The sequence below is a fragment of the Anneissia japonica genome, unplaced genomic scaffold (genome assembly GCF_011630105.1).
Source record: "Anneissia japonica isolate Jap-2015-1 unplaced genomic scaffold, ASM1163010v1 scaffold432_len584295_cov189, whole genome shotgun sequence".
Taxonomy (NCBI): Eukaryota; Metazoa; Echinodermata; class Crinoidea; order Comatulida; family Comatulidae; genus Anneissia; species Anneissia japonica.
In genome coordinates, this window is record NW_022725334.1 from 516,280 (window position 1) to 539,975 (window position 23,696).

The 23,696-nt window shown below is 33.4% G+C and overlaps 1 protein-coding gene across 1 annotated transcript in view; it reads left to right on the plus strand.

Annotated features, from left to right (window-relative positions):
- The first annotated feature begins 209 nt into the window (after positions 1–209).
- Positions 210–23,696, plus strand: part of LOC117112711 (histone acetyltransferase KAT2A-like) — a 31,212-nt gene continuing 7,725 nt past the window's right edge. Inside the window, exons 1-9 of the mRNA XM_033255851.1 lie at positions 210–490; positions 6,189–6,324; positions 6,861–7,006; positions 12,977–13,066; positions 15,565–15,746; positions 16,362–16,553; positions 21,388–21,497; positions 22,236–22,403; positions 23,487–23,626. Coding sequence (XP_033111742.1) covers positions 278–490; positions 6,189–6,324; positions 6,861–7,006; positions 12,977–13,066; positions 15,565–15,746; positions 16,362–16,553; positions 21,388–21,497; positions 22,236–22,403; positions 23,487–23,626 — 1,377 coding nt within the window. The 5' untranslated portion in view covers positions 210–277. The remainder of the gene's footprint in view (positions 491–6,188; positions 6,325–6,860; positions 7,007–12,976; positions 13,067–15,564; positions 15,747–16,361; positions 16,554–21,387; positions 21,498–22,235; positions 22,404–23,486; positions 23,627–23,696) is intronic.

Below are 23,696 nucleotides of genomic sequence, written 5' to 3' on the forward strand. Positions count from 1 at the left end.
ACGGGAATATAAGGATAAAAAGGCAGAGAGAATATATTATGTAAGTAGGCCCACGAATTCCAATTACTTTATCCAATAGTAAAAATATTAGTTATGAAACCGCCTCCCTTCCTTCAAAGGCTTACCACTTTGCTGATTCCTGATTAGACTTCCGACCTGTGTTGTGGTTTACGCAACCGTCTGGAAAATTAAGGCTAGGCCCACCCTAAACAAAGAGAATACGCTTTCGTGGATGAGTTAACCGGCGTAAAGGGAAGGACTTTAAAGCTCCAAAACAATGGCTAACGTGCCACCTGGAGGCAGCAAAAGCACTAGCAAGGAATCGCCAGCATCTTTGTCGGCTCAAAGACGTCCATCTGCTGTCCTATTAAATCCTAGCGAAATAAGTCGCCCAATGAATCTTCAAAGAATTTCGCAGCGTAAAGCTCTCGTCAAGAACTATCCGAAAACCAAGAAACTAGAAAAACTTGGGGTGTATTCTTCTTGCAAGGTTGACTTTGTTGTATATTTATTAATTAATTTAGGCCTATGCTAGCCTCCTAACTAGGCCTGAGGCCTCCTCCTAGTCTAGGCCTAGCCTAGCTAGGGTCTAGATCTAGCCTAGCTAGGCCTACTTTACTATATTACTAGCTGGGCCCAAGCATCCTTAACCCAACTTCTAACCAGGTTCAGCCTGACTATAATTGTAGTACTAGGCAAGTAGTAGGGTTAGATAGTACTAGTAGTAGTAGTACAAGACAGCTGACTAGTACTTTTAGGATAGGTACTACTAGTGACCATGTAGTTTTATGTTTTGACTTTCTCACTGAAGACCCCTACACCTTTGAAGACACATTGTTTAGTTATAAGTATAACTATAATAAAGGCAATACGCCTTTTTCACGAATCAGTAGACATCTTGAAGTGATGACAAACATTGCGAATCAGCGGTGCGTAACCAACTGAAATAAGATAAGCTTTTGGGCGGATTTTTTGACATCATGTTATTTAAATAATCATAACTCTATAACGGGGCGTCGTATCCAAAAAAAATTTGCAGCAAAATGTTCTTAAAAGACTAGTCTACACCATTATATGATTGAAAAAAAATTGAAAAATTTTGTTGACCTCTGAAATCAAGATTGAAAAAAGAAAAGCCTATCTCAGTAGTGTATTAAAATAGGTATATGCATTACAGTGCTGTAGTACTAGTAATACTCTGAACTAGCATTGTTTTAGTTACCATATGAGAGTTTCCTGTGTTAAAAACATGATTTACTATACTATACTTCTTTATAAAACATAACTTGTACTTTTTAATAAGAGAAATATGTATATTATCTCTACTTGGAACAGTAACAACTCGAAAGTCCTATGCTACTGCACTGTAATGCATTGGCCTATTTTAATACACTACTAAGATAGGCTTTTCTTTTTTCAATCTTGATTTCAGAGGTCAAAAAAATTTTTCAATTTTTTTTCAATCATATAGTGGTGTAGACTGGTCTTTTAAGAACATTTTCCTGGAAACACTTTTTGGATACGACGCCCCGTTATGGAGATTTTTTAAATAACATAATGTCAGAAAATCAGCCCAAAAGCTTATCTTATTTCTGTTGGTTACACACCACTGATTCGCAATGTTTGTCATCACTTCAAGATGTCTACCGATTCGTGAAAAAGGCGTAATTATGTTGAAATGAATTCTTTTTTTTCATCTCATGACTGGTCAGCTATAGCAGAAGGGAAGTCAATGCAAGAAATAACATATTTATTGACAAATACAATTATGCAAAATCCAAATTTATTCCACATTTCAAAGTTTCACCAACTGCAAAACTGTCAAATAAAAAGTGGATGGCTAAAAGAGTACTTGCTAAAATTGAAGCCGAAAACCTGGCCTGGAAACGTTAAATGAAAAGACGCACCCAGACACATTACAAAGCATACTTCAAAGCTCAAAATATCTCATTTTCTGCTCTACAAACTGCAAAGTATCTTTTTGAAAGGGAGATTGCCCTATTATGTTAAAAAAAACCCTAAAGCTTTTTATTCCTATGCTCAAAGCAACTGTACCATAAAACCTGGTATTGAACTGCTTTAAGATATCTGATTTTCTTTTAAAATCGTCGTCATTGTATCAATGTGAAAGGTACTTATTCATCTTGGGTTTCTATTACCTCTGGAGTACCACAGGGGTCGGTCCTTGGACCGATCCTTTTTCTTATTTATGTCAATGATTTGTTAGAAGATTTGAGTAGTTCTGGTAAGGTTTTCGCAGATGATGCTGATATTCTTCAAGAGGATATAGATAAGCTTCTGAAATGGAGTCAGTAAATGGTTGCTCAGTTTCAATGAGACTAAGTGTAATATTCTTCATGTTGGTTCTAGAAAATCCAAAATTTTCTTACTTTATTAGGGACATTGAGCTGTCAGTTGTCACTGAACAGCGTGATCTTGGAATAATTATAACTCCAGATCTTAAGCCATCGACTCATATTACCAAGGTTGTTGCTAGAGCTAATTCTTTGGTTGGTAGAATTAGAAAAACATTTACCTATATGGAAAGCAAATGTTTATTCCTCTTTAAAAAAACCCTTGTTAGACCTTTGATGGAATATGCAGTACAGGTATGGTCTCCACACTATCAGATGGACATTAATGCCTTGGAAAAGGTCCAAAATCGTGCTACGAAACTTGTTCCTAACCTTCAGGATCTAACTGCAAAGGATAGATTACGTGTCCTTGGTTTACCATCACTTGAAGACAGGAGGATTTGAGGGGACATGATTGAGGTTTTTAAACTAATTCATGGGATTGAAAATATTGACTTTCAGCATTTCTTTAACATTTCACATCCTGAACTTAGGACTCATCATACATGTGGTCATTCTTATAAACCTTTAACTCCCCGAAACAAAACGGTGTTTAGAGACTCTTTCTTTGATGACACCAGAGTAATCAAACCATGGAACAATTTACCACAACATGTAGTCTCATACACAACACTTTACCACTTCAAAGTTTCCTATGACCGACACATGGAAACATTGGGAAGAGGCAGTCTCTACGAGTATTAACTCATTGCCTCCTTATATCACTTAGGCTATGTTCACACACACGGCGTAAGGCTGGCTTAAGCATAGCGTAGCGTACGCCTTTGTGTGTGAACTAGGCAGTGGCGTTGTTAAAGCCACTCACTACGCCACGTCCTTGGCGTTATTAACGTTACCTGCAGACCCCAGATTAGCTAACGCCACTGAGCTAACGCCAGTGATGCTTGAATGATTTTACCTCATTTCAAGAGATTGACCAATCACGATTGCAATATTAGCTACTTTGGTCTCTTTCCTGTGCTCTCTATAGATGAAATGGTAAAGGGGTTCTTTTTCTATTGCATTTTACTTAGTTATAATGTATATGATTTGTTGATTGTGTTTTGTAAGATATTTTAACATATTTAGACTGTCTATTAAAACCTGCAACACCAACAATGCTAGCTGAAAAATCAAAGCAAAATTGTTCATTTAAAATACAATAATCATATAAGTTCACTTCGAACAATTCACAGATTTAAAAGTTTTACTGATGCACTGTTAATTTTACTACAGTTAAGAACCCATACATTATTTAAAACTTAAAACTATTCCCCCATAGGCATATATTACTACTAGTTTAACGCCAGCGTTTAATATAGCGAACGCCGTTTGTGTGAACACTTTGGAATTTTAATCTGTAAATTAGCTTACGCCTGGCATAAGCTATGCCAGTCTTACGCCGTGTGTGTGAACATAGCCTAAGGTAAGAATCACTAAGGTAAGGACTAGGCATAGGCTAGGCCTAGGCTAGGCCTAATTAGACTTACTGTATTCCTGTCAGTGTCACATTAGAACTTATATTTTTCCCTACCATATGCGTGTTGCCCTAATATTTAAATAATATGCTAATCCACTTAGTGAATAACAAGTTGTTAGTCATTGACAAAAAGGTGATTGTATGGTTACTAAATTTGCATAAAGCGTAAATCCGTTGCCAGCCGGTCATATAAAATGACTAGCGCGAGATTTCGAATTACTCTCAAATTTACTATCATACGATTGAGTCAACCCACAGCCAATTCTGTGAGGTTCATGAGACGAGCAGTTTTATTGTAAGCTTATCATGGGGCGCAGTGTGCATTGGACGCACGATACTGTATAAGCCTGGCCTTTGTGAATTTATACACAGTTGGTAGAACCGTGATAAAGTTTTTTTGTTCAGTTATAAACCGACGGAATGGGGCGAGTTAGGATAGAAACTCCGACAAGGCTCGCAGCTGAACGTGGTGGAGCTCGTCTATGTTAACCTTCAGTACGGTAGTGGACATTGTGAGTATTTAAACAGTAATTGAAAGTATTGCTATGCTTACGGATGTTTAAAGTTGATTATAAATTAAATATCAGTAAATGTGAATGTATGGATAATTAAATTATAATCTTTAAACCTACTGTTGATATATAGGTACAATATGTAATATGTGTATTATGTGAGTATAATTGTATGTATATACATATGTATACAGATATATGTGTGTGTATTTATACACATATAATATATGTGTACATATGACGTGTGTTTATATGCATATATGCTGCATGTGCATATAGGCCTATATAACGTGATTATTTATAAGACATACTCGTTTTATGCATGTTTGCTTTAATACAGTGTCCCCTAACTTTCAACCTAATATTTGGGAGCTACTGTGCTATTGTATGGAATTTTTCAAGTAGAAACCAATGATGAAGTGTAGAGTATCGTAAACAGTTATACCTATCAAGAATGATGGTGGATATTCAACGCATTATCAAGACAGACGTGTTTAAGCGGGAACAGTGATTAAATAGAGACGTAGTATTCGTCATTACTATTTACTCCAATAATGTTATAATATATTAATTAAACTGGTAGTTATTTGCTATGGCTATCCACGAAGATAATCTTTAAGATTTGGATAGCCAATATTTCATTATAAATTAATTATTGCTAAGTAATGTTATGATTAGAATTAAAAGCATTGGTTGCGAATTTGATATTTAATATTTAATGTTTTCTATGTTTGTATTGTTTGTATTGTGTTGTTTATTGTTTTAAAAGAAGACCTATTATTTTTGAAATAAAGATTTATTTATTTGTTAAATTTAAAAGTTTGTAATTCTTTTTGTTGTGTACATTGTTGGACAGACATTAGACCTTCGATCCAAATTGATCGTCTATGACATTCATATTATATATGAATTTTCGTAGGTGACAATCAGTGACAGTGTTCTGTCGGTATTGTATACTAAAGTCCAGCTTGGACTTTCATAACTTGAATTAAATACTTCGCTAGCATTCGGAACACATATCATAGGGCCTACAGTAGCAAGAGCAAAGGCATTACGCTGAGGTGTAAGTATAATTTACAGCGCTTAACGCCGATCTAATGAGCATGCGCAGATTGGTCCGAGTAAACATTATTGACAGTTAATAGGCTAGCAGGAATAAATTATTTACTGAACAAACATTTTTATATCGTGGTACACTCTCTTTACATGGTGGGGTTTCGTTCAAAAGAAAATACTGTATCAGTTACAGTACAAAAAAATATGATTTGAACACCACAAAAGAATTAACAATAAGCAAAATGTTGAATCACATGATGAAATTAAAGTGTTTTTTTTGCATTTGTAAAGTTTTTAACTGATTTCGATTTGCTTTAATATAATATATTTATAAAATATACTGACGTATTATAGGCCTATAGTCATTGGTTTATTTAACTGTGCCTTATCTTTGCTCAGAAAATTACTGGTTTGATTGCCATAATAGTATATCGTCAATTCCTCTTTCGTTGTCAATAAGCAAGAAGTTACTAAAATAATGACTTACAGTATAATATATAAAATCTATATAACATCAACTTCTCGGCATAGTCAATAGCAGGTTTGTACAACCACTCAGTGATAAATTCGGCCCAAAAATTGTCAGAGATAGATTTTTGCAACTTTTTAATTGCAAATTACTTTCCCGGTAAATATGTATGATTTTCAGTTTTCGTCTGACAGAAAGTACATCTTTAATTAATTTGATGATTTGAAGAATGTTATCTGGTGTCAGAAATGTTAACATGTGGTAATTATGTTTTCAACAATGTACAGTACTGAATTTTCATTTTTTTTTATATCCAGGCAGAGGAACCTTGTAAGTGCAATGGCTGGAAGAATCCCAACCCACTTCCAGCCTCATCACAGCCTAGCAGACTTGACAGTGCTACAGCTCTTGCTAACCTTGACGATCCCTGCAGAAGCTGCTCACATCCTTTAGGTAAAAATAAATAATAATTATTATTTATTTATTCATCATTTGTACAATAACAGCCAAAGAGCTGAATTATACTACCAATCTACAGTTCAGTCACATTAAAAACATTAAGTAAAAAATTGAAAACTACCATGAATATACAGTATAGAAAACATCAAAAATATGATTAAAAGCATAAAAATCAACATTTATAATAATATGTTAAAACCATTATTAAAAAAACCCAAAAAATATGATAAACAGAACAATTTTCAATTCAGTCACATTAAAACATAACAACTTTAAAACTGTCAAGAATACTGTATACAGTATAGAAAACATAAAATATACAATAAACAAAAAACAATACAGTATTCATAATTATCAATAAATTTAAAATAAATAAAATAATTATATAAAAAAAACAATACAATTAAAAAAAACACATTTTAATTTAAATAAAAAAGTGCTTAATATCCACAATGAAAGTTATTTACTAAATGTATTATAGATAAAAATAAATGTATAAAATAATTTACCTTTACTCTTGCTTTTCCCAGCATCGCATGTTTCTCATTTGGAGAACGTGGATGAGGAGGAAATTAATCGCTTGCTTCTAATTGTTGTTGATGTGGAGAACCTGTTCCTATGTGTTCATCGCGAGGAGGATGCTGATACTAAACAAGTCTATTATTATCTTTTTAAGGTTAGTGGAAATAATCAAGAATAATAACTCATCAAATGTAAGTGTTTTCATAAAGTATGATTCTGTGGTTAGTTAACCAGATATAAAATTGATAATGGTAAATGATGCGTTAATGGTGATTTGATTTGATTTATTGCGATATCATACATGAAACACAGAACAATTTGAAAACGACATTATATAACAATGAGTAAGATCATGTGGTATGAGAAACCCTCTAAATTTACAATTTTATGCTGGTTGGGACATCCTTCCGAAAGTGATTAGGATCACTGTTAGAATCCCCTGGGCCAGCATTTGTGACATTTTAGTTTGCTTTGTGTGTCTGCTTTTTCCTTGTACTGTATGTTGTTTTTCGGAATAAATTGAATTGAATTGAATAGAATCCTGAGGGGTCCCTAATATCATGATGATCAAGGGTGCTGAAGATGTCATGAAGATGATAATGACAAATTATGCGAAGATGAAAACAATGATGATTACGAAAATCTGACGATAATGGTATTGAATATGCTAATAATGTTAATGATATTGATTTATTATGATATAGAGTTACTGATAGACCTGCTGCATTTAAAGATCATTTTTGAGAGTAAAGTTGACTTGTGTCTTTTTTGATTAAATGGTATATGATGTGTGGAAATTTTACTTTGTGGTTAAGATGATTGCCTTCCAAATTCTTTAGTTTTAATATAGTCATTCTGTTAAGGATTGTCAATAGTGAATATACATTTAATAATAACTATAGGCAATCCGGTTCACAAGACAAACAACAAGCCGAATCAGTCACTTGTCGCAAAAATCAATGTTTAGTTGTTAACACAGGATTAAACAGTAAAATGAGAGCTATTTAAAAAATGGTAAAAGAATTCTTTAAATTCGACATTTTGTTATGAAGTTACAGGAGTTAAAACAGCTGTTTAAAGAACAATATTTGGGAAATTTCCTTGAAAGTTTATGATTTTGGGCATTTCTTAGGTAGAAACCATTACCAAATCATTAAAAATTGTTGTTTAATATTGAAAATGTGGAAAATAACAGCACAACATGATATATACAGTGTGTACTTGAAGGCTATTTTAGTGAATAAAATAGATTTCAAAAATGTTGACCTTCCAGAATGTTTTGGCCAATATCTCTGAAACAGGATTTGCGACGAGTGACTGGTTTGGCTTGTCTTTGCCACATTTAATGCTTTGAACAAACCATGTCTAATTATAAGGCGTAGGAAGTGGATTTGTTTTTGGACATGAGAACAAAATCACTTTCTAGTAGTTTAATGACAAGCAAAAACATACAGAGAGAGATTTTCCATTCTAATGGCAGTAGTGATGTTGCTGCTAGCTGAATGTATTCACACATCCCTTAGTAAATGGACATGATCTGATTCATGCTTTCACTCATTTTACGCTATGTAATTATGAAACATGATAGCTTGTGTTAATAATATGTATAGATAGTACAGTAATTTCTCTCTCGTCTCTTTAGAGTTTATATAACATAAAGAATATATGTTAAAAGTCAATCGTGTCGTCACCATTGCAACTCTCAATCAGGCTCCCAATGTTATTTTCCTATCCCAATCGTTCACTAATTTTTCATTATTGCACAGTTTGCTTAATCTTTTTTCGTGCATCGCGATGAATTCTAGGCTAGTGTTTTTACACCTCGAACTACAATGCATGAATGTGTTGAAAGAGAGGGCAAACGCTCGCCCAATCGTAGTTTGTTGACAAGTGGTAACTGACATTCCTAAAACAAGGTATATTAGTCACTTCAAATTTAATATTATGTATGAAAAATTAAGGAATTCCTTGAAACAATGGACCCTATTATAGAGGCCTACTAGACCTATTTCAAAGACGCAAGGAACGAATTTAAATGTAAGCAGTCAGTGGTGTAGCTAGAGGGGCCCTGGTTCAAGAGTACAGTCGGGGCCCTTCGCGCAGTAATATGTGTACCACCGATGGATTGGTTTTGGAGCAGGTTTCTTCCAATTTTTATAATATTTTGACAATAAATATTTGGATTTTTTAATTTTAAAAAAAGTTTTAGATGTTCTCAGAGGGCATCTTTGAAGAACCGGCTGTTGGTTGGACTGACTGTAATGATAAGCATTTCTATTTCTTACAACCAAAAGAAAAAAAGCACATTGGCGATATTTATTGAATTGATGTTTTTTATCAAATTAACAAATTGAACAATGGCAAAAATTATCTTGAATAATAGTTTTATTACTTATAAAATAAAAAGGATCACACCTGATTTCATAGATTATGTATTACTCTAATCATATTAAACACTTATCCAACAAACACCTTATAATAATCGTTCACTTAAAAACAAATGCACAAATAAAATCCAAATCAGATTATTCATCAGTTGTAAAAACAAATAACATAATCCCAAACGTTTGTAGGATGAAAAGAATAAACAAAAATTCAAACAATATTCATCCAAATCTTGATTGTGAAAATTTTAGCGATTATTTTAGTAATACTGTCTATAGGAACAGACATTTCAAACACAGTTAAAGAAGACACAATCGAATGGAAAATGGGAATGGGAATGTATTTACACACTAAATTTTACGACACTTGTAACTGGCGATATTGTAAAACAATTTGGCATGCTTATCTAAAAATGTTCATAATTTTAATACTACTAGTCTATAGAGTTAGGCTTGCACCACTGTATATCGCAAAATATCTATGTTCCATTATAAATAAATCATACATTGTACTTTCTAATTCTGAGTATGCCTCTAATTTGGGACCACTTTTTTCAAATTGCCAGCTAACTTTCTTCAATCTTTGAACACAAAGATAACATTCTATTTTGAGACTCTATGACCAATCAAAATTGTTAGGACCCAAAGGTGGTCTCAAATTAGAGGGTGAAAGTAGGTTTATTTTACTGTTTCGCATAATTAGTAAGTAAAAAATAAATACAAATTATAAAAAAGGATAATTTAAATAGAAGTTAATTGTCCTGTACATATTGTGTACTTCTCCTATTTGCATATTTTTACCACTGTATGTGGGTAAGATGTGCTGTCGTTAACTAATCCTAATGTCAGTTGACATTTACATTTAGCATAGAACAAACGTTACTCCGAATAAAGAACATTTACAGTACATCTGTCTACTATTTCTATTACTAATTAAATAAAAAGTTAGGTCTAAATTCTGAACCTTATGTTTACTACAGTAGAATGACTTCAATCTGTGTATGATAATAATTATTAATTTTTAAAATATAATATAAATAATAAAATAAAATTATACTAAATAATTAAATTGCATACTGCTTTACAACACAGGGAACCGGCTGTACACAGAATATTTGAATATAATGTATTGTTATGATCATTATAATTAATATTGTAATTAATAAATTCACGCAATATTTATAATTATAATTTCCGTGGCTCAATTTGAGTGCCACCAACTGGCCATCTCTTAAAAGCTGATGTAAAAGAGAGTTTTTTTTTTATTTTAAAAATATAATATAAATAATAAAATATACTAAATAATTAACATATACAGTATACTGTTTAACAACACAGGGAACCAGCTGTACAGAGAATGTTTGAATATAATCTATTGTTATGATCATTATAATTATTTTTATTGTAATTAATCAATTCACGCAATATTTATAATTATAATTTCTGTGGCTCGATTTGAGTGCTACCATCTGGCCATCTCTTAAAAGCTGATGTAGAAGAGAGTTTTTTTTTTTTTTTCCTGATTTATATTTTATTTTAATGTCACACATCACACATGTGCATTGTCCATTCAGGGTGTTACTACTGTATATAAATAACACCCGGGTCAAATGCAGCATCCTAGTTTTAATCATCCTAACAAATTTTTTTTAGTTGAATAATATTGACAATTATGAAAAGAGGATGAAAATACATATATTATTGGGGGAGGCTTTTTTTATACCTTGTATTCACAAACTTATTTTTTTAAAGATTGTCAGAAGAGAGTAAAAAAAAAATAAAAATACAAATTTGTTTTCTCATTTAGCAAGGAGTTTTGCCAAAAACAATCAGACAGAAGAGAAAATAAAAATAGTTTTATTGGTGAATGTAAACAATGTAGTAATGGGATAGTTATGTGCAATATATAATTACGTGTAGGAGGAAATATACATATCTTATTTTTGGAGATTTCAAGGCAGCGGCGGGCATAATAATAATAATAAAGAAAAACTTTTTTATAGCTGTGGGTGCACTAATTGGCCAAAAATAAGATTTTATTTTTATTCAAAATGATTATTATTGGATGGCGGCGGGTTTTGTAAACAAGGTATACAAAAGTTTTGCCTTACCATAAAAATATTTTTAAATCTTTCATATTAAAAAAAAAAACATTTTAAATTATAATAATCTTGTGCCCTGAGCATTTTGTATAATACTTATGGTGTTCAAAGATCAAACCCTTGATTATTAGTCAACATGCATTTAGGTGGATCACATGACCTCCTGCTACTCATACATTCGATCTTATAAAATGGTATATTGGATTGGATTGGATGTATTCAGTGTAAATGCTAAGGATAACCCACGAAAGTCTGAAGAAGACTTATTTCCTCCAAAAATGCTGCTAAAAGTATATATAATACAATGTAAGTTTGTATGAAGAAAAGGGAATTACACCATCAAACATAAAACATGGTTGTCTAATTTCAATGTCAGAATTTCCAGCTCACACTGCCCTCTGCCACTGGACAAGCCGCCCATAATTGTAGAACACAACACAGGCACAAGAACCAGCAAATCTCTAGTTCCCCATGTAATCTTCAGATACTATAGATAGTAGTTGATGAAAGATGATTCTCAGTGGATCATTATCTTAATAGCCATCATACATTATTTTTATTTTAGAATTAGTAATGTCTTGCATTTATGATTTTATAGTGAGTGACTTCCCAAATACAAGATAAACCATAATTATATTGCTACACTAAAGACTTGTTCACATCGCATTGGATTAATTTTGACCAAGATGAAGAGGTGCAGTGGTTTTAAGATTTGCGAATTTATGATCAGTCATCATAAATTAATTGCCCCTGATCTCATGCATTCTAGTGGACTAGATGACCAATTTAATAGATTTCCGAGTAGAAAATCTGACAAAAATAATGCGTCAGTATTATAGGCTCAATGTAAGTTAAACTACACTATGGCAGATATGATGTAAATTGTCATCTTTTTAGACCTACTCAACTGACCCTTAAAATTGAAAACAAATCTCACACAAATAGTCTTTGGTAGGGGAGGAGATGTACCAATCCCCCATGAAATCTCTGCTACTGTGCATGACCAAAGGAAATATCCCATACAGATACTTTGTACCATAGTAATTTGCTCTACAATTGCTGCATGATCTTATTTACAAATGGATGAATGGGTTCAAAGTCCCTTCTTGAGATGACAAAGAAGAGTTCAATTTGTATCCTTAAAATGTAAACATTTCATATAAGTGGAATGTCAACAATTGTGTACCCTAAGGCAGCAATGCAGATTCGCTGCAGAGAGCCCCACGATGACTACCCATTGAGGAATGGACATTTCCACTAAGCTCCACCCCTTGGATATTGTTACTAAGGTAAAACAAAATGAGAATGTAAACATATGTGCTAAAACATGTGTTTGTGGGATAAAAATGCATGAGTGTATGCAGGGGGGGGGGTCAGGAAGGTTGTATGATCCTCCCCCCAAATTTTAAAATGTCCACATTTTTATTTGACCAACATGTGACATGCCTAAATATGGTCATGATGACATCACATCATGACTATATATGGGCATACAACAGTTTTTTGTCAAAGAAAATTTGATAGTCGCCAGAGCTTAACACACAATGGGAATGAAATTGCAAGATGGTTACATTATTGGTACAGAACACAAAGCTGTAAATTGCATGATGTAATAAAATGTATTATTATTCATTACAGCTTTTACGAAAGTGTATTCTACAGATGAGTAAGCCGTCTGTTGAAGGGCCTCTTGGCAGTCCACCATTCGAGAAACCAAGTGTAGCAAAGGTAAGATTCTCACCTATTTAATGCTCCATTCACGCCGTAATAAATTTTTTGGATTGGAAAGCCTACCGAGCCATTGAGAAGGTTGAATCAGTGTGTAAGAATCACCTCACCTTACCTATCCTCTTCGTGCCATGAGGCACATAAGGCCATAACATAATCTCTCCATTTATCCCGGTCTCTTGCTGTTTCGTCTGCTGCTTTCCAAGATCTCCACTCCATTTCTGTCCTCTCCTGCTCCACTTTTTTCCTCCTTGTTGTACACTTCGTTTTGCTTGGATCTTCCACGAATTTGATGTCATTTTCATCTGTGTTCTGGCACGCCACTGCACTTCCGCCGGGTTTTTCTTCTGTATATTACATTATTGGCTTCTGTAATCAATGCTTTTTTACGGATACTGTACATGTGATTAACCTATATTCCTGGCTAACCCCCTATTTAAAAGGAAAGGTAAAGGTAGGAGAATTAACCAATAATTTACAGCGTCATTGTGCTGAATTGCGTATGGGCGTGGTTCGTGACTACCTAGCAGCCGTAATTAGGCGCTTCGTGGTAGAAACATGTTTACATCATTCCACAACGACAGGAGCTGAAATGAACCATAACATCGGGGTAACCCCCTACTCTTCCGAAAGATGCAATGGTTTCTTTAAAGTGCACATGAGCCAGATATATACACTGGACCTTCATTTTAAGTCCTTATCCGAGAAGAATTGGTTCTACCAACCAAACCATGGGCGAGGAGCAGCTGGAACCAGCGCCGATGTTAAGGCCGTAGCTAGCAGCGCCCCTGCCTTACCGCTCGGCCACTCAACTTAAACCTAGGAGGGCCAGGTAGCTACCTTTTGTCTGTCCTCTCCGCTGCGACCTGCCTGGCATGGGAAATCCTACCAGTAGCTATGCTACCACCAGTTTAGCTCATTGGATCTCTGAGGAACACAAGCTGCTCTACCTCGACAAGGTATCAGCCACAGAGCAAGGATAAAGACAGAGAACTGTATATGTTTTTCATTAATTACTGAATATTATTTTCAATATAAATAAAATAATATAAAATAGTTTTTCTGATGTACCTTATTACTATATATTCTACTTCTGTACTAGCATGTGAATTGAATAATGAAAGCACCCTAGATAAAGCAAAATGTTATGTACATAGTAAATGCCTGTGACGTTTGCCAAACCCCAAGGCAGTTGTTGTGGGAATGTTCCAATGCATTAATAATAGGTTTTTAGAGATACTGCCAGTTAAAATCTAGAAAAAAAAAACATCCCTCAAACATACAATTAAATTATTTAAGAGTATGTGAATGAAAAACATACTGTGTCCAAGATTGTATATTCTACTAGCTATTAAAGAAAATGTTTTCCAATCTCTTTTTCATTTGAAAGGATATTGTACCTTATTTTCTTGTGGAAGCATTTGTCACAGCGGTTAAAGCTTGAGTTCTTAAACTCGTTGTTAGGGGTTCCAAACTCTCACTGTGCAAGTCGCTTGTGTCCTTGGGCAAGACACTTTATCTGCATTTGTCTCTCTTTACCCAGGAGTATAAATGGGTGCATAAAATGGGTATACATATAAGGTAAACAGACTTGCTGTGAGGAGGAGGAGGGACGATTCCCTCAAAGCATTGCACAGTCTGGCCCCCACGCTTAAGAAAGAGGAATGGGCACTCCGGATTTGTACCAGTTCAAATTCCTTTACTCTTTTACCCGTTACCCTTTTCTTAAATATACAAAGTAAGCAAATTCATTTTTTTTTTAAAATTTTGTTGTTCAAATTTATTAACTCAGCACATAGAGTTTACCTTTAAGTATCATAATCACAAAAGTAGGAGATTGCATGAACTTTATTAATTCTTGGAAATACCCCATGTTATCTTGCATACTGTACCTTAACCACTCCAAAAATATACATAAATTCTTCAAGAATATATTTAGCTCAGGGTTTTACAATTTCGTATGGAGCCAGTGGGGCTCCATCTTTGAAGCCCTGGTATTAAAGGATCCAAATGTGGTTGCAACCCCACTTTTTGGGAGCCTAGGTTTTAAATAGTCCTGTCTATCAAATTTTATTAGACAAGTTGTTATGACGTGCCTAAATATAGTCATGATGGCATCACAGCATGACTATATATAGGCACATCATGACTATATATGGGCATACAACAGTTTTTTTTTGCCAAAGAGAGAGCTTAAAATGGACAAAGCTTAAAATATTATAAAAAGCATGATGTTTTCTTGAGTTCTTTGCACACTATCACGTTTCATGTGAAAGATACCAGTAATTTGCAGTATACGGACGTGATATGACATCAACGTTCCCATATATGGGGAAATTACACATAATTGTCAAAGAAAGCACACCTTTTTTAAAGGTATAAAAGTTCAAATAAGAATAAAAGCTTGCCAGATCTCAATCAAGTTCTTGTATATTATATTAGTAATGATAGATTCTTACTACACAAATGTTAAAATGTGTTGCTTTGTTGCTTTGCAGGGCATTACAAACTTTGTACAGTACAAGTTTGGCCATTTACCACAAAAGGAATGGCAGACAATGTATGACCTGGCAAAGATGTTTCTCCATTGTTTCAACCACTGGCGGTTAGAAACGCCAACGGTTAGAAAGGAGCGGTCACAGTTGGACGACGTTTCAACCTATAAGGTCAACTACACACGGTAAGGGTCGATGTCAAGTGTCAAATAGCTATTAGGTGCTTGCCTTCCAAACCTTCACGTTCTTGGTTCAAATCATTGAGGATCCAGTAATATTTTTCAACATAAATTTACATAGCATTTAAATAATTTTCTTGTTCATTGATACAATTGTATTGTTTATCTTTCATATCCGTGGCAAATTTTATTTTATGCTGAACAAACTAAAATAAAAATATATGCAAAAGTAGAGTTGTATTGTCCATTGACAAAAATGTCATAATACATAATTTTGAAATTAATTTATTTTGTAGTAACACATATTATTAACTTGAGCATAACAATTATTTCATTTTAAAAATGTGTACCCTGATTTTTATACTGGATAATGATAAAATAAAAAACCAATAAAAACATTTCTGTGACTACAAGTGTTTCTATCATTTTATTCTGTAACATTATGGGTAAACATTTTTTTTAAATTTCTATTAAATCATGTTTATAATTTTTATGTTAATTCAAAATGAGCAAGTTGATTTCAATAATGATTTTTATGGTATTTTTCATGGGACAATACATCTTTAAATAATAATTAACAGTTTTGTTCATAATTTTATTTCTTCATCAAATAATTTTTAGGTGGTTATGCTACACCCATGTTCCTGCCTTCTGTGATAGCCTGCAAAAGTATGAGACAACTCATATCTTCGGTCGAACACTTCTACGATCAGTATTCACTGTCATGCGACAACAACTCCTAGATAAGTTCCGTGCCGAGAAAGATAAGATGCCCCCGGAAAAGAGGACATTAATAATGACACATTTTCCAAGGTAAGTTGAGGAGATCAAATATGTGCAGATTTTGAATGAACTGTTGAGTGGAACTACCAACAGGCATTCTGCTTTCATCTTTTTTTTTTTAGTACTTAGGTTTTGCGGCTGTAGTTAAGTTAATTTATCTGATTATTAATTTTCATCACAGGCAAATCCAGATGATGTGGACATTTGTACCCCTGCCACAGACCTTTTCCCTCTGAAATTTATTAACTTTAATTTTTTTTTAGATGTATTTATTTATTCATGTCATGCACATTCATAAACAGTTTATTCAAATGCTGCATTTTGAGTGGATATTGAAGGGGGCGATAATTTACCTTGAGGCATGTGTATTTGTAAAATGGTTATCAAGTGCTCTAGCCTGAATACAAAAGTACGTAAATGATTCTTCGTTTTGTGAGCAACGATAAACTACATACAACACGTAATTAGTTATATGTTGTCACTCAATAAATATATATTGTATAATAGAAATTTTGCTCTTTGTTGATAGAACTTGAGTAAAACATTCCTAAGAAAGTATAATACATACTCCAAGTATTGAAATACACGCCATCGTGTTTGGATTCAATATATCGACATTAATTATATCATCATCAGGAATGATTCTTTGGAGGTGAATTATTCATTTAAAACCAGACACCCAAGGCATTTATTCTATTGAGGTTTGTGCCAAGTTTTGGCCTAAACTAGTTTATTCAGGAGGCCTTTATTCAATCATTATTAAGATAGTTTAAATACAGGTTGTTTTTGGGGATTTGTAAAATGTTTTACAAATAGACAATAATACATTTACAATAGAATACTATATTATATAATTATCTCAGATTTTATTTGTTCCTTTGTACATTTAAAATAAAATATATAATGAATTTTTATATAGAAAAATAAATATTGAGGTTCAACAACAGTTGACATGATGTGACACTCTTCAGATGCAAATGCATTGCCTTCGATTTGGTAATTTTTATCTGAAAAGTTTCACACCATGTGTGTAGTACAAAACTAAATAGTTATATAATATCTAATCAAAACTACTGTTGATCTTTGTTTTTTATTATTTACTGTATCTGCTCTGGTTTACCACTGAGCACTCTGCTGATAATATTTGTGATTGGTTTGGTTCAATATGTCGTTTTTGTTGTGTATATATTAAATAAATTATAAATTTGGTACATTAACTAATTCTAATAGTTTTTAGAAAATAATAATTTGTATAGAATAGGTGAAGTAGAAAAACATAATTAAAAAATAGACAAGAATCAACGTTTCAATACATTAAAAATGTTATAGCAAAAAAAGTATACTCGATTCCAAAAATTTTGATTTGTAAAGCATAAAATTTTTGTTTTAAATATTGGGACATCTCCAACATTTATAGATTTCTTGATTTTTTTTCTATCCTAAGTATACATGAATGTGATTTATGTTCAAAAATTTATCACAAAGTCAGGTATACAGTATAGCTCAAGCTATCAAGTCAATACAGAGATATTTTTCAAATGATGATTTATACAATATAAATGCAAAGACATCAGCTTTTGAGTCAGACAGCGGAAAATATGTCCTAAACATTATATTCTACCTGTTTGTTTTCCAACGAAAGCAATAAATCACAAACGATTAAGATATCACTGAGATTTCACTGACTTGAACGTAAAACACCTACATGTCGATAGAATTGATGGAGTAACCATGAATTCTACATGCGGTTATAAATTGTTATAATCTTGAACAGTAAAACTGACTTGGGACAAAAATAAAATACACATTATTACGATCCTTGTATTTTGTTTACTGATTTGACCTTATAACAGCTCACTGCTGTAACTATGAATATACTGTTTACTGTATGATCACATATTATTATGGAGCTGGGATATAGTCTAGGAATTTTATTGGATCTGTGACTAATTCAGCAACATAGAAATTTATATACACAAAATAATTGAATGTAATGATTGGAATATATGAGGCATGCCTTCCCAAATCCAGTGTACATTTTTTTAAACCATGTGTATAGAGGGTGACCCAGCGTATCTTAGAAGATTGGCTGATACCTGGGCCCTCTTATGAATTAAATAATGTGATCCTTTTGTCAGCGAACTCCCTTTTATGGGGCTTAGGGAGTGGAGTTGTCACAGGAATTGAACTAGGACCCTGGGATTAGAGAGCAAGCATCAAACCACTAAGTCCATACGACGCTACTGCTACATTATGTTAAACAGGGTAATTGCCATTAAAATGTGACTGCTTACGGTATACTGTACTTATAGTACTTAGAATCCGTAATGCTGATGCTCATAACTTGGGCATTAGTTAATTGATGTTAGTGAGTGACCCATGACCTATCATGTTAAAGCTCTTAATATGGGGAATTAGGATGTATAAAAAAAAATGTTTTTGGCCATGGATGCTAGCTTTAGGATAACATGCCTCATAATAATAAATTATATTTTTTAAGTACATTATATTTATTAAATAACATCTTCGAAGAATGATTGAACTTATTTTATTAAAGACTGTCAAAGGCAGGTGAAAAAAAAAAATTAAATTTTGTTTTCTTGTTTAGCAAATAGTTTTGCCAAAACATCCCGATAGAGGATAATTAAAAATAAAATATTATTGTTGAATATAAACAGTGTAGTATATGGGATGGTTAAATGCTTTAAATTTATATAATTAGGAGGAAATATACATATCTTATATCTGGAGATTTTAAGGCATAATAAAATTAAGAAAAACTTTAATTTTTTTCTATAATTTCCAGTTTTTCGTGGTGGTGGGTGCGATAATTGGCCAAAAATAAAATTTTGTTTTTACTGTACAGTACTCTAAATTATCAGTATTATTATTATTATTAGTATTATTGGAGGGGGGTGGGTTCACGAAACAAGATATAAAAAAAACCTTGTCTCGGTATACAGAAGTCTGAATAAATTTATAATATGCAATTAGACTCTCAATATCATTTTCTTGCCAAACCCTAAGCAAATTTTTTTGCTTGAAAAATGTAGAGAAGAAATCCCCATCGCAATTATTCCTGTGTTTTAATAGTGAATGATCATTATCAAAAATTAGATGTACTGTACATTAATACTATATGCACATTTCTGACTATATTATTGAAATAGTGTACTTCACTCCCCGACTTGTCAAGAATTTTTATTGTTAATATAAATTTGTGGTTTAAGGTCTGCGTCACCAGTTTACGTGTAATAATATGTTGCTTCTGGGGACTGTTTTTAGCCGAACTGTCATCAGATTGCGTGTAATATGAAGCAAGACTGGGTACTGTTTGTGTTTTAGCTTTGTCATACGTTTGTGTGTAATAATGCTTAGCCTTTGGGACTGTTTCAGTTGTGTCATCAGTTTGTGTGTAACGCTAGAATATGTAGCTGTTGGTGACTGCTGTTTTGTCATCAGTTTATGTGTAATGATGCTACTGGGGACTGCTTTTGCTGATTCTGTTTGTGTGTAATCATATGCAGCTTTTGTGGACTGTTTCAGCTTTGTCATCAGTTATTGTGTAGTAATATGCAGATTCTATGGACACATCCACATCTAGCATTTTGAAGAGAAGGCACTGCAGGCGAAATTTGGAATGTATGGAAAAGAATATTGGCAGTGAAAACACAGAGTATATTGAATTGTGCCCGGTTGGTTTTTGGGAGCATGTTTTGGTGTGCTCACTCGCTTTTTTGGAGCATGTTACTCTGCGTCAATACTACATAGCAGGTTCCCTAATTGTGCCCCCTTTAGAAGTATGTTCTGTTTTTCCCCACGACCATTTTTTGTAGAAAGATGTGCTCTTGTACCTCGATGCCTTTTAAATTCACCACTGGCTTTTTTTCAGACACATTACATTACACCTTTTCAAAAATATCTGTGTTGTACTGCAAACTTTTTATATATTATTACTTAGCCATGTAAACAATATCTTGTGATAAATTCATTTGCAATCATTACGTATAAAGACAATTGTTCAAGTTGTTATTTGTGTATATCAGTGGCAGATTCAAAGGGGGGGGTGGGGCAGCCTACCCAGTCCTCCCCTCCCAAAATTGTTCCAATTTTTTTTAAAAATTATATTCAAATTTTAAGTTTGAGAGTGCAATTTCCGGCTATCTACAGGTGCCATAATCGCAAATTTTCTTACCTCAGCCCTAACCATGCTGGGGGCTGAGGTTTTATATCCTCCATTCCTTAAAGTACCTCCCCGGGCCCCCTCTTTTTTAAATTCCTGGTTCCACCACTGTACATGTTAAGAATGGGGCCTACAGTATATTTATATTGACATGTATGAATGTGTGGAACCTTTTTATAACCATGTATTGGGGTGGAGCTATATTTTGGATAATTAAGATGCTCACCTTCTACTACCACTGTTCTTGGTTCAAATCCTTTAGTATTGAAAAAAATAAATTTACTTCTGAGGCTCTTAATGGAACTCCCAGCACATCACAACTGGCAAGTTTAAATTCACAAATAATTATTGTTAAATTTCTGAAGGCTGGTGCTGTCCCCAAACCACAGAGGCTCTTTAGAGGCCTTTAACCTTAATGGGACTATAAATAATGTTTTCTCGGGGTATTGTGATTTTGTCCACCAAAGTTTTCATAAATCCTAAACACTTGTGCTTCATAACTGTGAGGAAATGTGCATTATAAGTGCATAGTACCAGTTATCAGGATGCCAATAAAACAACAATGAAGAACAAAAACAATGGAAAAGAACTTGTTCTGAATCTTAATTTGATTTTGTTTTTTAGGTTTTTATCTATGTTGGAGTAGGAAAGATTCACCAATCTATTTGATTTTGTTTTCAGATTTTTATCTATGTTGGAGGAGGAAGTTTATGGCAAAGATTCACCAATCTGGGACCCTGACTTCTGTCAATCAACTGACAACTCTCCAGCACTCTCAATGCCAGACCATGGTTAGTAGATGTCATGTAATAACTTTATTGATGAAATGGATCATCCAATAGCATCAGTAATGATACTATGATATAGTATGCTACTAATAATGATGTTAGTGATGATGATAAAATACAAATGCTAATGATAATAGTAAGAATAATGATGATGATGATGATAGTAATTACTGTATTAATAAAATGTTGATGTCAAATGATAAAATAATACTGTAGTACTAATTATAATGATGAGGATCAAGTTGATAAATATAAATTGATGATGGCAATGAGGATAATGATATTGATTATAATGAAGATGATGATAATCAAGATGATGACGATCAATATGAAAATAATGACGGCCACGATGACACCGACGATGTCAAAGACAACCATAATTTGACTTTTTGCCGTAGGCTTTTTAGATACTTATCACTGCTAATACATTACATTGTTCCTGCCAATCCCAACATGCTGCTCATTTGAAGCTGCAGTGGCCATTTCATTGCATATTGAAAGCCATGTGGCTTCTCTGTTTCACCTAGGAGCATTCTTAAACTTTGGTTTCCATACAATCGCTACACGCTATCACCAACAGCGATGTTGATTGGGCGGTCAATCGAGGAGCCTTCCCGATTGCATCGGAGACTGCTACACAGTACAACGATTGCATAGAAAACACTAGCGACAGTGTAGCGATTTTAAGGACACCAGACTGAACAAAACTTAATAGTGCATGATCTGTATGTTAATTTTTAGGGTCATCAGGGGACACCGATAGTCTTTGCTCAGAGAATCCAGCCAGTGCTACCACAGCAACTACAGAGGACTCTCCAAGTAGTGAATTGAAACAAGAAAATGCCGTGGCAACGGGTGGCGAAATGAAAAGGAGGGCAAAGGAAAAGGCCGATTTAGAAATATCTGGAGGTAATAATACTGTAACTCTAATTTGAAATTCTAGGATGTAAATTTAAATTTCTCATTTTTCTGTAGAAGCGGTTTGCACAGCAGTTGTGGCTCTGCCTCTCATGCTTGAGTTCAGAGTTTTGAAAACCTTGTGCAAGTCGTTTGTGTCCTTGGAGAAGACAATTTATATAAGTATAAGTGGATACCCGGTATAATACGAAGCGCTGATTCTATCTGCCAGCGGAATGGTGTTCCTCCCAGTGATCTGAGGGTATGTCCAAAGGTGTTTGTCCAATGGACAGGGAGTACTAATAATGTAAAGTGCATAGAAGCAGTTTATTGCAATGTATTACATGAAGTATACAGTATGTTATTACAATATTGTCCTAAATTATATAGTACCACCATTTGTTCTTATAACAAACACATGCAGTATGTTTGATTGAACAGAAATATATAAATGTTTAAACTTATATCAATTAAATACACAGATGTTAACATGGATGCAATAGATTTCAACTATGAAATAGTGGTAAAGTTTAAAAAATACGGCCGTGTTAATCTTCCCTGAACATAAAATGTTCTATTAATACTGCAATATACAACCAGTCAATACATTTGAATTAGCATACTATCAATCATTAACTACAACTATCTATCTAGTACCACCATTTGTTCTTATAACAAACACATGCTATATGTTTGATTGAACAGAAATATATAAATGTTTGAACTTATATCAATTAAATACACAAAAACACAGATGTTAACATGGATGCAATAGAGTTTAACTATGAAATAGTGGTAAAGTTAAAAAAATACAGCCGTGTTAATCTTCCCTGAACATACAATGTTGTATTGATATTGTAATATACAACTAGTCAATACATTTGCATTAGCATACTATCAACCATTAACTACAAATATATATCTACCATAATTATGCAATAAACAAAAGATATGATTGTATTTAGAACTAATAATGTTATTGGTATGTCTGTGGTATGTGAAAAATGGGGTAAAAACTCCAAATAAGTAATCCAAAAATATTACCTGTAATAAAATAAGCTGATTGTGAGCAATGATTTTGTTGGTTCTCTATAGATAAGAAAAGAAGGGTTGCCGAGGAGAGTGATAGCATTGAAGATGTAAAAAGACAACGTCTTGCCACTGACATCCCAATGGAACTCGTCACAGAGGTCCTGTCAACAATTACTGATCCTGCTGCCATGGTTGGTCCAGAGGTACGCACCTGCTGATTCAAAATGCTTCTAATGTGTTAAATGTTCATTCTATCATGTGTTTATTTCTATA